This window comes from Hemiscyllium ocellatum, chromosome 43 (genome assembly GCF_020745735.1).
Source record: "Hemiscyllium ocellatum isolate sHemOce1 chromosome 43, sHemOce1.pat.X.cur, whole genome shotgun sequence".
Lineage (NCBI taxonomy): Eukaryota > Metazoa > Chordata > Chondrichthyes > Orectolobiformes > Hemiscylliidae > Hemiscyllium > Hemiscyllium ocellatum.
The window spans coordinates 20,319,941-20,338,786 of NC_083443.1; the positions used below are offsets into that span (position 1 = coordinate 20,319,941).

General features: G+C 38.1%; 1 protein-coding gene across 3 annotated transcripts in view; it reads right to left on the bottom strand.

Moving 5' to 3' along the window:
- adka (adenosine kinase a) overlaps window positions 1-18,846 on the bottom strand; it is a 275,680-nt gene that overhangs the window by 225,194 nt on the left and 31,640 nt on the right. For all 3 annotated transcript variants that reach the window (XM_060854345.1, XM_060854347.1, XM_060854346.1), the window contains exon 2: window positions 12,091-12,165. In XM_060854345.1, the coding sequence (XP_060710328.1) occupies window positions 12,091-12,165 (75 nt within the window). The remainder of the gene's footprint in view (window positions 1-12,090; window positions 12,166-18,846) is intronic.

Sequence of the window (18,846 nt, forward strand, 5' to 3'; positions counted from 1 at the left end):
GGACAGAAGGTGAATTCACACCCAAAAGCCCTTCAAATGGCCAAGAAAATGCAATTATGGTGGCAACCAGCATGTGAGAGGAACAGAATCAGTAATATGCTCAATATTTAGAGACACTGATTTGCTGCAGCTGCTCGAATGGCAGGTTTCCTCCCTCCCACCTGGCTGCTATTACAACTGGCTCGAATTTTTTATTATTTTATTTTATCTAAATCAATATTTGGTTCAGAGCTATGAACTGTGAGAGGAGAGTTGAAAGGTGACTTTTGGATGATGATCAGTAGCTTGTATTTTAAAAACATACAAAAAAAACAGACAAACTGTTTTGTTCTGGACCAGCCGAAAAATTAACTGCCACTTAGATCTTGATCAAAGAACCCATAGACTCTGACTCTGGAGTGGCAATATGTTTAACCAACTGGCAAATGTTTGGTCATTAACAAGGTAAGTTCCTGGTAATTAGTTCCAACCAGTCTAAGAGAGAACATGATCAAACAGAGAAGCAGCTAGAAAGTTTGAAGTGAGGAGTTTTGTTGCTGATACTACAGCATGAAGATGTGAAAGCTCCCTACCTAATCTTCCATCATCAGCTATTGGAAGTTCACAAAATAGAAACTAACTATTATTGAACTCATGATTTGAATTTTTAACTTTGTTGTTGAACTGGCAGCAATCAATGCCTTCAGAAAATTAATCAAAAGACAATCCCATGTATCTGTAAAGTAATACATTGTGAAGACTGATAAAGTAATCATAGCCAATTTTGTTATTTTTCCTGTTGTTGACATTTACTCCTTTACTCTTTTCTATGCGAGGAGGCTGAAAATAAAGATTATTGGGTTTAAGTCACCGACATGTATTTAATTACTTTACAGCTTACCCACTAAAGTAACTGTATTGTTAATACAGCAAACTTCTGACTAACCAACACCTATGAGAGCAAGAGAATGCTGATTGATGATCATTCTAGTTGATCAGGAGGTCCCCATAATCAAAGAAAAAAAACTGACACCAAGTAATAGAAGTGTGATGCAGGCAGGATGCAAACTATTATTTACAGCATAATTCACAAACAATAATGAAACTTTGCCTTAAATAAAACTTAGCAGAGAATCTTCTCACTTGCACACTCAACTGACCACTTGGATATCGCAAAGAACATGCTCAATGTACAGTATTTCAGGGATAAAATTTCTGGCAGTTCATTGAGAGTGCTAGCTCTTACGGTGCTGGTTATAACAAAAGTTGCTGTAAATTAAGTCTTGAGACTTAAGGCTTAAAAATACTTAATTTATAGCATACTTATGTTTTAAATAGCAGCTTATTGAGTGTGCCAGCTCAAACTGGCAAAATTTATATTTGTGAAATACTGTAAGTTTAAGCCTGGTGTCCAGTGTCCCCAATTATTCACCAAGTCTGGGACTATTATTCAAAAAGTCTGCTTAAGAACTGCTGGGGGCATTGAGAGGGTCTGAGTATTTTAATTAGAGAGAGGCTGTCTGTCTCAGTATTGTAAGATGGCTGCTCAAATGATTGAAAATGTGACTGGAAAAGCATTCTGGGGTCATCCCACAATCTTAAGTTGACTTTATCTGGATCAGAGCAGGCCCTTAGGAAGCCATCACGTAGCCTGAATAGAGGCAAGTGCTCACTGGGATTAAAATGAAATGGCAGGAGATCAGGCAGCATCTGTGGAGAAAAGCACAGCCAAGGTTGTGTTCAATATGACTCTTTTTCGGAAGCCACTGTACAATGTTCAGCTCAATTTACCAGTCCTCAGAGACAGAAGCACTTCATGTTCAAATGCACTAAGACTTGGACAATACTCAGGCTTCGGCTGGCATGTAGAAAACAACATTTATGCTACACAATGGCTATGCAATGATCATCTCCAATGTGAGAGAATCAAGCTATCCAACAATGACAGTGGTATTACCATAATGACCAACATTCTGATGGCTACACTTAATTAGAAACTCAACTGAATATGCCATATATAAACTGTGGCTAAAATAGTAGGGTAGTGGCTGGGAATACTGCAACACATAACTCAACTGACGATTCCCCGAAGCCTGATCACTGTCTACAAAACAAATCAAGACTGTGATGGAATTGTCACTACTTGCTTGGCTGGATCCAGCTCCAAAATATTTGAGCAGCTTGACATCATCCAAGGCAAAGCATCACATCCATAAATATTCACTCCCTCCCAGCAACATTGCATAGTAGCAGCAGCTTACACCTTTTACAAGAGACTGCAGAAATTCACCAAGGCACCTTGAATATTACCTACCAAAATCATGACCATTATGAAGGACAAAGGAAACTGAGGAATGAAATGATTTATTGTCGCATATTTTAGTGGTAAAAACAGTAAAATATAGTGAAAATATTTATCAAAGCTGCAATGACCCAGCACCATTTGGAATAATAAGAATAAAGGAATAGCTTTAAGTGTCCATCAGTCCTCAAGCAGCTCATCACCAACAATGACGCCTCTTCTGTCATCCCTCCTCCCACACCTCACCACCATCTACATTGGACCTAAACAATGAAATCGCCAGTCCTCAGGTATCACGTATCATCTCTGGGCTGATTCTCCTCTACCAACACTTCTCTGCCACGGGCACTAGACCCAATGAAAGTTGATGTTCCTCAGGCACCATCTTTTGCCACTGGGCGTACTTGCCAATGACACCTTCGCAATTTGCAGCGGCCTCTGATTCAGACGCCACGTCCTGTGCTTGCCCTAGCAAGCAGCTAAAGGCACGATCAAGGTCTGCACTAGATCTGCTCTTCGCGAGACCATCCGAGCTCAAGAAGCAAAAAAATTGAAAAAAAAAGGCAAAAAGGGGAAGAAAGGAAAAACAATCAGAGCAGAAGAGCTCCAGCTCAGGAGCCTTGTAGGACTCCAAGTGCTAGTGGAGTATGCTCAATCAATAAAAAAAATTCTCCAGATAACTTTTATTTCACAATGATCGAAAGGAAACAGCTTATGTTTCTTTACATGCGTGCTAAACTGTTGCGCATTTCCACGAATTTTTTATTTGAATTTCAGATTTCCAGAGTTTGCACTATTTTCACTTTTGTGACATGAGCCTTAGCTGGATTGGCTGCCATTGTGGAACAGCAGTGTACAAGTTCTTGGACAGTCAGAGATTTGTAGCAATGCAAAGTGTGAGAGGGTAAGATAGTGTTATGAATGCTAGATAAGAGTCATAATTGTAATAGATTGTTGGTAGGTGAATGGGCGTTGGTCAAATCACCACTTATCATAGGTAGGATATGGCTTAAGGTGCGTTCATTGACATTGATAATTTATTTGACATCAACCAGCTTCTTACAGCCACATATTCAATTGCCTGGAGTTTGATTCCACCACTGACATCCGTGGTTAGCTGCTCCAACTAGCTTTCATCACGCAATTGCCGATCCATCTTGCGTCTCCCATCCAGGGCATCAGTACACCATTTAAAAATGTGAATCAATATTGTGGTTAATACTGGCTGCACACTGCCATTATGTAAGACCAAGCAGCACTAGCCTAACAAGTTGCCTGCATTGTGTTCATTGAGTACAGGTTAATCATGTGTTTTTCTCCTTCCCCAAATCCACCAGTTAAGAGTAGAGCACTATGGCTTTATAAAGTCTATTTTGTCTTGGGTTTTTTCCAACATGAAAAGAAGTTTAAACAGAGGTGACAAGCAGTCTGCTTCAAGCGAATGAACTGTGCAGCTTTTAAGGCCTTGGGCTTTTTTAAAAAACAAGTTCGAACAATAGAAGCAATCTGAATGGGGAGGAATGAGATTTTTAGTTCAGCAATCAGTTGAGGGCGTAAATGCTGCTATGTCGCTCTTTCACTGTTATACCTCAAGCTGGGGTTCTCTTTCTGCTGCTCGAATTGCAAGAAAGACAATGCTTTGCCTTTGCCAATCATGTGCTTATGGGATGTTACAATATTGAACTAGTTAATAAGTAGTTTATTATCAAGTCTTTTTATTTGATCTGTATTTAACTAAAGTACATGAATAGTGTGTTTTGCTTGCAGTCTGATAGTTTGATCAATCAAATTGCATCCTGACACTTAACCCTTAAATTAAGAGGGGTTTGGTCTGGTCTGGTCCATAACAAACTAGGGGCTTGTCTGGGCTCAAAATCACTAATTCCAGTTTAGGTTTAAGATTATTGGACTCAAGCGTGGTGAGTATTGGTGCTTTTTGTTTCAGGTAATCCACTCGGTTGCTTTAAATAGCGTGTGTGTCTTGTATAATAACATAACTTTCAGTCACTCACTTTCCTGGGGGTGAAAGAATTCACTTTCCGCAAGGCAAAGCCTGCGGAATTGGCAGACAAGGTGAAGGTGAAGTCGCATGTGTCTGAGCGGAAAGGGAAAATAATTGCAGCAATGGTGCTGCATGTACAATTACCAGGACTGCAATCAGAACCATTGGAAGTGCCGGAAATCCAACTGCAAATGATTTGGAGACGCCGGTGTTGGACTGGGGTAAACAAAGTTAAAAATCACACAATACCAGATTATAGTCCAACAGGTTTAATGGGAAGCACACAAGCTTTCGGAGCGCCACTCCTTCAGCAGGTGATGAAGGAATGGCACTCTGAAAACTAGTGTGCTTCCAGTTAAACCTGTTGGACTATAACCTGGTATTGTGTGATTTTTAACTGCAAATGAAATAGGTTGAATTGGAGGCAATGACAAGGGAAAAAGGAAAAGAGTGGCTTAAAAGTTAGCATTGCTACATCACAGGGATCTGGGTTCAATTGCACTTTTGGTGACTGACTGTGCGGAGTGCATGCCCTCCCCCTGCCTGCAAGTCTTTCTTCCAGTGGCTCTGTTTTCCTCCCACAGTCCAAAGATTTTCATGGTGCTCTGGGATGTGCAGGCTAGATGGATTAGCCATTGGAAATACAGGATACAGGGATAGGTGGAGGGACGGGAGGTCTGGAGGGGAGGTCTGGACAGAATGCTCTTCACCTGGTCAGTGTAAGCTTGATGGGCCAAATGACTACTTTCATACTGTAGGGATTTGATAAAGAGAAAGGAAATTCAAGCAGAGTAAAAAGAACAGGAAAAGATGGCCCTAACAGGAGAAAGGTGCAGCTTTTGAACATGAGGTTGGAACTGAAAAATCAAAGTCAACCTATGTCTATTTCCATGCAGTATGGTTCTCTGACTTAAAATAGCACAGGCAGAGGTGAAAGGCTGGAGTAGTGATAAGGACAATGATGGAGAGCAATCCAATCAAAGTCTTTCTCATTTGAAATGGCCAGTGACCATTGGTTATTGTTGATCCAAACAAAGGTAGCGGGTACAGCTAGTGAGGTACTTAAGTCACGATGTGATAACAAGGTGTCACAAAGCTGATTCTGTTTTTCTAAAATCTTTACCTTTTCTCAAGGATACGGTGTCCTTGATATTTTTAGGAGGGGTCATAAAACACTCTGGGCTCTGAAATGGCTAGGTTTGGTACAGAGATAAAACAGTACTGAAAGGCTTTATAGCATATACGTTAACAGATGAGACTTTAAGCTGAGCAGTTCAGTCCAGAACTAGAGAGAGTTCTGATGTGGGCTGTCTGGAAACGGGCTGCTAACAACCTAGCTAACTTACTCTGGATAATTTTCACTATACACTTAGTAAAACAAATTGCAAAGTTATGGTATGGGCTGCCTGTTTAAGAATGTTTCAAGTGGTCTGGTCAAGTCCATAACAAAAGATCACAAAGCCGAAGGAAAAGTCAAGGAGTAAAGTTAAAGAAGTTGAAGCATCAGAAACTATATTTAATCAAATGGCTGAGAAAGAAAAAGCACGTGGAGGACAAAGTGGATATTTTTAGTTCAGAGAAATTGGCTGAATTATAAAGGAAAATTGAAAGATTAAAGCAGCTATATCAAAAAGCATATACAGAACAAGAATCTATATGTTGTCCAGAATATTATCTTAAAAATGATAGCTCAAGGAGGACAGAGAACATTATATCTTCAGGCAGATGAAAACTGGGCAGACATTAATTTCCCTCGGCTCACAAGCTTCATTCCTGATGAAGAGCTCCTGACCGAAACATTGATTCTCCTGCTCCTCGGATGCTGCTTGACCTGCTATGCTTTTCCAGCATCACACATTCGACTTTGATCTCCAGCAGCTGCAGTCTTCACTTTCTCCCAGAAATTCATTAAGTTCTATTACCAGCGGGCTATGGGAAGAAAGCACTGTAGGTAGCACATGAATTACCAGTAGCTTGAAACTTGAGAGCAAGGAAAATTCAAGCTAAAGTACAAAAACACTTATTGGCCTGCACTGCAGAAGGATGTGGTTGTATTTTGCTGGCTATGTCATACATTTCAGGTAATTGGAAAACCTCAGGTAGTGATAAAACAACACCCTTAACACTCATTCCCGCATTTGAGGAACTTGTTACATGAGTCTTAGTTGATTGCATAGGATCTGTACCTAAAAGTAAAACAAATCAGTATTTGTTGACGATAATGGATGCGTCTGCTATTACATTGCCAGACGCCATTACATTGCACAGTATCATGGCTAAAAGGACTGTAGAGGGGTTACTCAACTGTTTTTGATCGATATGGACTACCCACAGAAATACAGTTGGATCAAGGATCAAATTTTACAAAGTTATTCAAGGAAGTTATGAAATTCAGGGAAGCTTAGAAATAAAGCTATTCAAATCCACTGCATACCATCCAGAATTGTAGGCAGCATTAGAGCAGTAGCATTAAACTTTAGATTACATTGTCTTGAATATAGGCCCTCAATCTAGAGGACTGAAGCAAAGGAATTCCATTTGCACTTTTTGGAATTAGGGATGCACTAATTAATCAACTAAACTCAGTCTATTTGAATTAATTTTTGGGCACGAGGTAACAGAATCACTGAAATTAGGAGAGTCAGAATTCAGAGACCACATATTTGGACTGAGTCAACTTTTAGGGAATGATTAAAAAGAGTGGAGAAGTTTGCAAAACAGCATTAAAAGGTAGCATAGCATGTGATGAAACAGGTAGCAGACAAGAGATAAAAATGAATGTGCAATTTTGTTAGTGGAGTGTTAGTGTAATTTACAGTGGTAAGTGAAGGAGATTGAGCATGGTGTATTATTTTATAAGAAAGTCAGATGGAAAGACATGTCACACAGTCACGTGAATATGCTCAAAAGGTATTTTGATACGGAAGGTAAGCAGAAGGAGAAAGTGTTTCAGGTTATAACACCAGATGAAAAACCAAGGGGAGATGATTCTAAATTGGACATTACTCAAATTCAACTTAACAGTGAGCAAGTTCTCAAAAATTGGGATAAATTATTAGACAACATAATCAAACGGAGTTGCAGCAAATGGAGCTCACCTATCGTAACAGTGCCAAAACCAGATGATACCTAATAATTATGTTTGGACTATCGAAAAGTCAATTCAGTTACAAAAGCAGATTTACATCCTCTTCTACATTTGGAAGACTGTACTGAGAAGGTGGGACACGCAACTTAGGTTTCAAAGTTAGACACACTTAAAAGATAGTAGCAGGTATCTTTATCTGAAAGAGTGAAGAAAATTTTGTGACAAATAGACTACAACAGTTTAAAGTCATGCCAAATGCACCATCTACATTTCAAACATTAACTATTAAAGTAATTTCATAATTACACAATTGCACAGTGTACATGGATGATCTGGTGATTTTTAGCCTCACATGGAAGGACCATTTGGAGCATCTATTGTAACTATTCAATAGACTTCATGAAGTGGGTGATAAATCTGTTGAAGAGTTCGCTCACGAAAGCCAAAGTAACATTCCTGGGTCATTTCTTGAAGATTGACAAATGGCCTCCCCAGGATGTGAAAACAAAAGTTACTGGGGAGTTTCCCATACCGTTGGAAAAACGGAAGTGCTATGATGACTGGGAATGTGTTTTTTTATAAATTGGAACAAATAAGAGCTTTTGAGATACACAAATTTTTAATATTTTGTATTTACAGATGGAAAGATTCCACTGAAATCAAGCATGCAGCTTTTACTCCATTCGGCACTGAGAAAAGCAAAGGGAAAATTCTTCTGCCTTGCAAGTGAATTGATACCTCAAACAAAGCAGGTGGAACAAATAACCAAGATTCTTAAGCTATACAGTACTAGAGATTTCTGGTAGCATCACCTTTCTTTCTTATTTTTAAACTTTCAGCTACCTTTGTACACGCTACAGCATCAATTTTAACTCTGAAGGCCAACGAAGTGGAAATAAAATTAATTAAACCAGTGTCACAAAAATTGGATCAAGTGCATTTGCATAACAGCACAACTGAAGGATGGTGAATGTTTTAGGACCTCTTAAAATATTAAATTTGTCAAATCAAACCTTACAAAAGAAGATTGTCAAATACAAAGTGAACTAGTCACGTGTCATTATTCAAGTTGGTTATTTTTTGCTACTCAGAGGATAAGCTTGATGAAGTCTCGGATTTGAAAAGCCCACCTACAGAACAAAACACGGTTTTTACACTCTATAATCGGTTTTGAAAAGACATACAGAATAAAGTAGAACATAGAACTTTGAAATATCTGTTTCTGGTTAGCACCTCTTTGAACTCTCAATTCATCAGTAGTACATGATTTTAATCAATTCCCAACTTTATTGCAAACAATGGATCCAAAATTTCAAGCAAAAAGATTCTTACAAATTGAAGTAGAAATATACCAAAATTTTTTTCATAGTTTTATTTGTTTCGTTCAAAATCTTGAGTAATTACACAATCAACGAGGAAGATTTGATTCAACATTCTTCATTCAGAAATAACCAAATTCCACGAAGAGAATAAAACCCATTTTTAAATGAGTACTGAGTTTCAGCCTCAACGTAGAAATTAATACATTACATGAATTACAATCCGAATAATTTTCTAACATCGACTTTAAAATTTGTCTTTTATCATCTCAAATCCATGGAGGCTTTTTCCAAATTCAGCAATTTAGTTCAAACTAATTTATCAAATTTGTTATACATACATTTTCATAACTTAGTGGCATGAAACTTGGCACAAGTCAATAAGTGCATTTCACATCTATACTGACATCAGTTTTTTAGAAGAAATCAGAATTAAAAAGTTATCTTTGGTAACTAGTAGTTCTCAATGTTTTATTCAGAAGATGGCGGAATAAAAATAAGTCATGCTAAAAAATGCTCAAAGACCAAAATAAGGTGAGGAAATCACTGAAAAACAATTACTTCAGCTACATAAATTTTCTCGTTCCCTAGCAGCATCCTATTTATTCCAGGCCAACTGACCTGTAAAGAAAATGCACAAACAGCAAAACATTGCCAATCTAAATCATTATGTTGTAGTTCAGTTCTCAGAATGCACCATTTGATGCAAGCTACCCCATTTTGCAGTCAAACCTTTGTTCCCAGCTTCAAAAGGTATTAGGCAAAGTGCATTTGCACAACATCATACTCTAAAGAACGGTGAGTGTACTGGGACCTCAAATTTTGATTTGACAGATTTAGAAGAGAAAACAGAAGTCAAATACAACATGTAAATTAGTCACATATTACTCTGAAAAAGTATTAATCTCAATGTGATGTTTGAGAGAGACCAAAAAGATAGCAGCAGGACTATTCTACCACAACTATACTTCAAATAATACTGATGTGGGCACTGTCTTTAAGAGGAGCTAACAAACTGAGGCCTGATTAGGTAAAACGTAGATTTCGTATCTCTTGTTAAAGATGGGATCTCTTATTGTGAATACCCAGAATTCGTAAGTTTTCTTGCATGACAATTGTCAGAAAAAAATAGACCAGAATTGGGTGTGGGCTGCAGGAAGTTGGTGAATTGTGGGCGGAGACAATAGAGAAAACAAAATTTCAAAATACATACAAGAGGGTAACAGAGTAAGAAAATTAGACAAAAATATGTAAAGAGAGAGAGACATGGAAAGAAGAGTAGTGGAAGAAAAGCAGAATAAAACAAAAAGAAATGCAAGAAAGATATTGCAAGTTAGGTTCTCGAATCTTGCTCAATGTGACACTTTCCAATTTAATTTGCCTCCCTTTAAAAGTATTTGACATCCATGAGTTTAAAAACCACGAAAAGCAAAGCAGTGCTCCAAACCAAAAATAGAATTCTGCCTTATGCTTCTCAAACAACATTTTAGCACAAGGCAGCACACCACAAGGAAATGAGTAATGATTTCCATGGTCAACCATTCCAAACCATGTAACCAGTTAATTATGATTAAAATTATTTTACAGAAAAACTATGTTAGTTATACATTTTTGCAAATACTATTGGATCAATTTAAACTGCACTACGTCCCTTGATTTTGGGGTTTATGTTCAAATAAATAATACACATTTCTAGGTATTCAAAATTACTTTTCTTGTTTATTTAATTTTTCTGACTTGTATCATAATTGTTGATTTCTAAAGTACTAATGTTCCCTCAAATAAACAAAATTAAACTTGAACACAGATGCTTCACACAATGTATAGTGCTTATCATTTCATTTCAGTAAAAGCAACAAAAATACAAATATTGCCACTGCTTTCTTGATATTTGTAGACATTTTTTACTTTTAAAACAAGACATAGAAATTAAGACCAAAGGAAAGGTAACTGGTTTCAAGTGTGCATATTTTATGTTTACACTGCATAAGGAGTCAAATCCTATATTAAAATATTCTATTGCAACATTTTGTTTCAGCCTTTTTACCTTTTTTTGGAAGTGGAAAACAGAACCTATCCATCTGACTTCTGAATTCAGGAGGGCTTTCCTGGACTAGAATGCAAATTGCACATTGAATAAAGTTTATGATCTTAAATGTCAATCAAACATGTAAATTTTAGTGTTCAAATTTAACTCAATATTAGCACAAGCTACAGTTTCTTGGTAATGTTAATTTTCCCGTTGAATTCTGATCCCAAAATCCACATTTTGTCTTTGCCTTGATTTTAACATTATTTTCAGTGGGTTTTGAGAAGATTTGGAGCTCAGATTATGGTTCTGGATGCAAGTTTGCTCCCTGAACTAGAAGGTTCATTTTCAGACGTTTCGTCGCCATATTAGGTAACATCAGCAAGCCTCCGGTGAAGCACTGACGTTATTGACTCACCTTCCATCAACAAACACAGACTTGGACCCAATTTACCGCCCTCTCAGAAAAAGACCAGGAACTGACATCACTACAGGAAATTACATCACCAACCCAAGGAACTCTAAACACATAAATAGAAGATGGATCAATAACACCAGTGCTCCATAGGAGGCTCGCTGATGTTACCTAGTATGGTGATGAAATGTCTGAAAATGAACCTTCCAGCTAAGTGAGCAAACTTACATTCAAAACATCATTTCATTTCAAGAGTCAGACCAAACTTAGTCAATGCTCCATTTTCCCTTTACTGGCTTCTTGCGTCAGGAAATAATTTAAATGGATATACCGTAGGAGACATGGTAGTGGCATTGTCATTGGATTACTAGTAGGCTTTTGGTAGTTTGTGGACTTGAAATTCAATTGGTAAATATGGAACTGATAGCTAGCCTCTTTAATGGTGACTGTGTTGCAAAGGAAAAAAAAACTGGTTCAAACACCCTTCAAAAAGGGAACTCTGCTATCTTTTAATCAGTTTGGCCTACATGACTCCAGATCCACAGAAATGTGATGGACTTTTATCTGCCTAACAAGCCACACAGTTCAAGGGAAATTAGAGGTGGCAACAAATGCTGGCCTTGCCAACAAATGTCCACATTCAAGAAAGGAATAAATAATTTGGATGAAATGTTGTTTCTTATTGATATGATGTTTACCTACATAATATAAAAGAATATTAACTGAAGTGGAGATATTTTCAGTTCATGGGGTGAGTCTGTCTATATATTCAAAATAAATAGCTTTAATCGTACTAAAAAGATTGTAAATTATTTTCTCAATAACCACACATATTCTAGATTCTATTGTGCATATGGTTCAAAAATCCAACTGATAGTAGCACAAATCATGATTTGCCAAAATCTACAAATGCTATGGTTGACTCAAAATATGACCAAAGTAGATTATAAACTTACTTGTCAAGGAAATCCTTGTCCACTACTGCGCAAATGTCAAGGAGGGGGTTTCCCATCCCAAACAGTGCATTTTGTCTGAAAAAGCAAGCACAAATGCATAGTGAGCTCTTTTCCAGAACTTAAGAGAGGCAATTGTATCTTTCCAAAATTCCGAACTGAAAGCCATGACAGGTGCTAGGTTTCTTAGTCAAAAGATTTAACATATATGTTAGAAATTTTTTTCCATTGGCAATAGGCAGGGAGAACTGACTTCGAAAATGAAGAACAACTAATTACTTTTATTTGCTTTAATGATAATTCTTAATGTCATTTTATTTCAACAATGTAAGATAATCAAATGAAACTCTAAATGTTAACAATTGGCATTCCACTAATATGGTCAGCTTAACTGTCAGTTCTGCTACAACACAGGAGTTCTGTTCTCATGCGATCCGGTGTTATAAAAAAAAAGTATAATAACAGCACCATTTCAACTAATGGGGCTGGAATTGCACTGCTGCCTCACAGCGCCTGAGACCCGGGTTCATTTCCCAACTCAGGCGACTGACTGTGTGGAGTTTGCACGTTCTCCCCGTGTTTGCGTGGGTTTCCTCCGGGTGCTCCGGTTTCCTCCCACAGTCCAAAGATGTGCGGGTTAGGTGAATTGGCCATGCTAAATTTCCCCTAGTGTTAGGTAAGGGGTAAATGTAGGGGTATGGGTGGGTTGCGCTTCGGCGGGTCGGTGTGGACTTGTTGGGCCGAAGGGCCTGTTTCCACACTGTAAGTAATCTAATCTACACTCGAAAACTTAGTGCTTTAGAAACAGCATCCCCAATTCGTCAATCGCTTTATAGCAAGTTTATGTAAACAAAATGTGCGTTATAACAGAACGACCTGTATACAATTTCCACCTTAATTGTTTGGTATGTTTTATCTTACTTAGATCATTGGATGGAGAGACAAAACACAAAATATGATTACTTGACTTTTACATGAAGAAACCATACCAGGAATAAGTTTACGTAAAATTAACCAAAGCTGAAACCAGTAATAAATTTCATACAATTGTTTCATTTGGAGCAACATTGAATAAAGATGAATACGATTTCCTCCAAACTGGTTTGACATTTTCTTTAGGTCCTATTGGCTTATCTACATCCTGTACTAGTAATCCAGAACCCCAGCTTCATGCTCTGTGGACAAGGCGTTTGAATCCCACCATAGCAAGTGGTAAAATTTGAATTCAAGAATCTGGAAAAAAAAGCGACCCTAATGGTGACTGCATATTACCACCAATTACTGTAAAAGCCCATCTGAATCACTAATGTCTGAGGTCAGGAGATGAGCCTTCGTTCCCTGATCTGCCCAACATGCACCCTACAGCAATGTGGTGGATTCTGAACTACCTCCAGACAAATCGAGATACGCAATGAATGCTGACCCAGTCAGCAAAGCCCACATCCAATGAATGGATAAAAGAAAAACAACTTCACACAAAATCCTTGGATTATTAATGAAAATATTACATTAAAAAGTGACTGCTATGAAGTCCATTTCTTACTAAAGCAGTACAGTTTTCTTCAATAAACTGTGCCAAATAAATCCTGACTCATGACATTTTTGTTTTTAAAGCATGTTATGGAATTTGCAGATCACAGTAAAAAGGAAGATGAATTTAGCAGGCAAACTGTAAACATTTCATTTTAAAATTAGATCACTGCCATTTTTAAAGCAAAAGTACAGGCAAATGTTCTAACAAACATTCAAAATACATTTATATGTAGTCATCACAATCTAATAAGCAGATACATTTAATGCAGTATTAAGTCAGAAAAGATTTCAAGAAACTGGGGGTTGATGAACTCAGTTCTGAAAGGTCATAGGATCACAAACATTAATTCTGCTTTCCCTTCAGACGCTGACAAACCTGAACTGATCTGGCAATTTCTATTTTTGTGATTGCTTTCAAGCATCTGCACTTTGGTGTTTTTTTCAGTTGCTTGGACGGCTGGCTTGCAATGCAAAGTGATACTAATAACATGGGTTTAATGTCCTCACCCACTGAGGTTACAATGTACGACTCTCTTTCTGAACCTCTGCATTCACCTGCAAGGCGACCCTCACATTAAACTACCTCTAATTATACAACAGCCCTAGGATCTGGTTAGACAATATCACATTTTCCTTTGATACAATTATGTTTTCAACTCTAGAATACATATCCCAATCAATGCATCTTGGGTAAATTAGACAACACAAGCACAGAAATGACAAAATAAACAGCATTTTCACATTAAGAACTTGACTTTCCTACCTATATGGCAGTTTTGTATGATCAACTTGGCTGAGTTAGTTGGACCTCAGGTCTAAGTGCAGTCACCTGCATTTCTTGTATTTATTCTAGTATGGAATGTGATCATCACTGCCAAGGCCAGCATTTGTTCCAGTATATTCTAAGTGCCATTCAATAAGACGGTGTCATTTGGATGACTCAGACTAGCTACACAAGGAGAAATAATCTCCGTGAATAATGTGTTCACAAGAAAGTTTACTAACAACACAATCAATTTTGATTCCAAAAATTGTTTCAAAGATGGAATAAAACTTAGACTATTATCCTTTGAGGCTGAAAAAAGGCCAACCATGATCTATGAAACAAGTCAGATGTGCGATAGAAGAATCTCTATTTGCCTTGACTATTGGCACTCTAAAAGGAAAAACAAAACTGAATAAAGAGGACAGGAGAGCAAGAGATTAAAGGGGAAAGTGAGAGAGACAGAATAAGATAAAAGGAAAGGTGCAGACAGAAGAAACAAAGACAAAAATGAAAACAGACTGGACCGAGAAAGTGTGTGTGAGTGTGTATGTGTGAGAGACTGAGGGAGAGACAGAGACAGAGAGACAGAGAGACAGAGAGACAGACAGACAGACAGAGAGAGAGACAGAGAGAGAGAGAGAGAAAGAAAGAGTAAAACAGCTTCCCACTTTCCACCCAACAATAACTTAAGCTTAATTAGCTGCCTGTATTGAAAGATTTGATCATAAACACGATTTGGGATTATGGTTTGACTTAATCTTTGCTTTCTTTTTAATTTACAGGCACCCTGTGCATTTTTTTTAACCATGGAAAGATATAATAAACTTGTTAAACTGTTTATTCACATGATTCCTGTGCATTAAATGAGTCTGTGCACCAGTTACCAGATTGGGTGCTGAGCAGTATGATGTTCGATTCACACCTTTCGACTAAAATTTTGTCAGTAAACTTTGGAACAATGAGCCCTCAGCATAAATAAGTTGGCATCTGATGTATTGTCAGGAAGTAGTTCATTTCTGGGAATCTTGTTCACAATAATTTATCAGGAGGTAGTGAATTATCAAGAACAGTATGTACAGCTACAGACCTAGAAAGACCTAGGGCTTGCACTGACAATTTATGGAATATGACAAGAAAAAAATGTTACTTCCACAATCAGATGAAAACTGAGACAATTATGTTTATTCATCTGTATGACTACAGCTTACACAGAGTCTGTTAAATCAGCTTCAAAGAGAATAGCAAGTTAGGTTGGAAACCATACTTGGTTTCAAAATTAAATTCACTTCAAGTGTCTTAATATTCATAATGTCCTGTTCTTGCATCAACTCATGGTCATCAGCCTACATTAGCTCACCAATAGATGTATGCAAATCATCTAGAATGTCGAGCTCTGCATGGCACTTGGCAACTGACCAAAATAATGAATGGAATCAAGAGCTATGTTGGAATTTGTGGAGCAAATAAAATAACCCATCCTCCATGGTACAATAGCATCAGATCAGTGATCACCATTGTTTTTGAGCGAAGCACTGTTGAGGATTTGACATTCAGAAAAAAAACATTAATTAGCATTACTATCTAACATTCTCATGGACATTTGTTGGCACAGATATAGTATGTCATGAGTGGTCTGTTAAATCAAATTAGAATGGAAGGGAGTTAGAACATAGAAAAATACAGCGCAGTACAGGCCCTTCGTCCCTCGATGTTGCGCCGATCCAAGCCCGCCTAACCTACACTAGCCCACTTTCCTCCATATGCCTATCCAATGCCCGTTTAAATGCCCATAAAGAGGGAGAGTCCACCACTGCTACTGCCAGGGCATTCCATGAACTCACGACTCGCTGAGTAAAGAATCTACCCCTAAAATCTGTCCTATACCTACCACCCCTTAATTTAAAGCTATGCCCCCTCATAATATCTGACTCCATACGTGGAAAAAGGTTCTCATGGTCAACCCTACCTAAACCCCTAATCATCTTGTACACCTCTATCAAGTCACCCCTAAACCTTCTTTTCTCCAATGAAAACAGCCCCAAGTGCCTCAGCCTTTCCTCATACGATCTTCCTACCATACCAGGCAACATCCTGGTAAACCACCTCTGCACCCGTTCCAGTGCCTCCACATCCTTCCTATAGTATGGCGACCAAAACTGCACACAATGCGGCCGCACCAGAGTCTTATACAACTGCAACATGACCTCAGGACTCCAGAACTCAATTCCTCTACCAATAAAAGCCAGTACACCATATGCCTTCTTCACAGCACTATTTACCTGGGTGGCAATTTTTAGAGATCTGTGTACATGGACACCAAGATCCCTCTACTCATCCACACTGCCAAGTAGTGATGGTTACCATTAGCCCAGTACTCCATCTTCTTGTTACTCTTACCAAAGTGAATCACTTCACACTCACCTACATTGAACTCCATTTGCCACCTTTCTGCCCAGCTCTGCAGCTTATCTATATCCCGCTGTAACCTGCCACATCCTTCCTCACTGTCAACAACTCCACCGACTTTCGTATCATCCGCAAATTTGCTCACCCAACCTTCTAGCCCCTCCCACAGGTCATTTATAAAAATGACAAACAGCAATGGTCCCAAAACAGATCCTTGCGGAACACCGCTCGTAACTGCACTCCAAGATGAACCTTTACCATCAACTACTACCCTCTGTCTTCTTCCAGCCAGCCAATTCCTAATCCAAACCTCCAACTCACCCTCAATGCCATACCTCTGTATTTGTTGAACCAGTTTCCTCAATAATCCCCAACTTTTCTAACTGCAGGTTTAGTTCAATATCAGGAAGCACAAGTTCATTTTTGTACTCCAAATTTTTTTTCATAGTTTATGAATATAGACGAACTCCTAGCCAAATCATAAATGTTTTTTAACCATCACTCACTGTTCGACATCAAACACAGAGGAATCACTGCTTGCAATAAGCCCCACATCAGGTATTGTTCAAAAATGTAAAGACACAGGAATAATTTAAATCCAATATTCCACTGTGCAATTTATGCAAATAATTCAAGCCTTGTTATAACAGAACAATACATCACCTTTTGATTTTAAAAGGACACCATTTTCATATGTATTGTTCTGTATGGATTACTATTTTGGTTGACGTTTGTTTCAGTTTCTTAAAAAAATCAACTATCCCAATAAGAATGCTCCACCTTTAAATAAAATTCTTAAAATTCATTGTCATCCAAATCTATTTTTTTTAAAAAGAGTCCACTCTTGAAATGTTCCCTCTATAAAAAAACTGAACTACAATGGGTTATCATTCAGCTTGATAACGTGATATTTCTGGTTTTTTTTTCCTGACAGCTTCAGAATTTACGTCATATAGCTCCTGAATGAATTTGTCCATTTGCTTCTCGTGATGTTCGGGTGTTATCTAGAAGATGTGGAGTTGAATTACTAAAATATAGCCAACAACCAACTGCCTCACAAACTGGCTAGGAGGTCACTCCACAAGCTAAATTCCTATTTTCACAACCATCGTAGATATACTAGAGTGTTTGTTTAGAGAGAATAATGAACAAATTATCAATTTAAATTGATTGCTGTCTCGTATTTTTGTAACTTAAAATTGAGAACGCTTTAACATCGTAGAATATAGCAAAGCTTAATTTTGATCAACATGCTGCTACTTCAAACCGCGCACTCTTCAGCAATAAGCCCATGAGAACTCTGAAAAGACGCTGACTGGAAGCCTCACAAACCAAAAGCGACAGCAGAAAGGTTGGGGTTTTAAACTTCGGAACTCAAAATAAGCGCTTTAAAAAGCACATGCTAAACGTGGTGTAACTTCCCGCGGAGTGAGAACGGAAGACATGCTGCTTGAGCATAGTTAAAACAAACATAAGATAAAGATCAAACAATTTAACTTCTCCAATGTAGAATTATTCTTATCCGAGCAAATTTTGGCATTGGGGTCCTGGTTAAGTAATTGAGGTAAAGAGGAATATAATTAATATGTAAAAATAAGCAATTGGAAACAAAAATTAAGTATAATGCTTTCAGCGTCAAAAGGAGATGCTCTGGACAGCGAAATACTCCAGAATGTGAACATGCCATTTCCCCATTGGAACGATCATTTAAAGTCATGAATTTGGAGAGCGCACAGCAAAACACAGCCCCTTTCGCCACATGTAGAACGATACCCCAAGGGGGGTGGGGGTGACACATGTTACATCTTAAATGACTTTTATCATGGTCTGTCGCTGTCAGTATGCAATGGGATCGTTCCTCTGTGCAACAGGTGCTTCAAGACATGCATCTCGAAAATGTTGACTCGATTCTGCGCATAAAATAACCCGACTATGGTTGCTGCAATATTGAATAAGTGCAAGACCCCTACTCGCGATCCTTTCACCTACTTATTGCATTCACAGCACTGACAGAGGCTACAACTGAAAACCGTCTTAAGGGGTAAAAAGGCCAC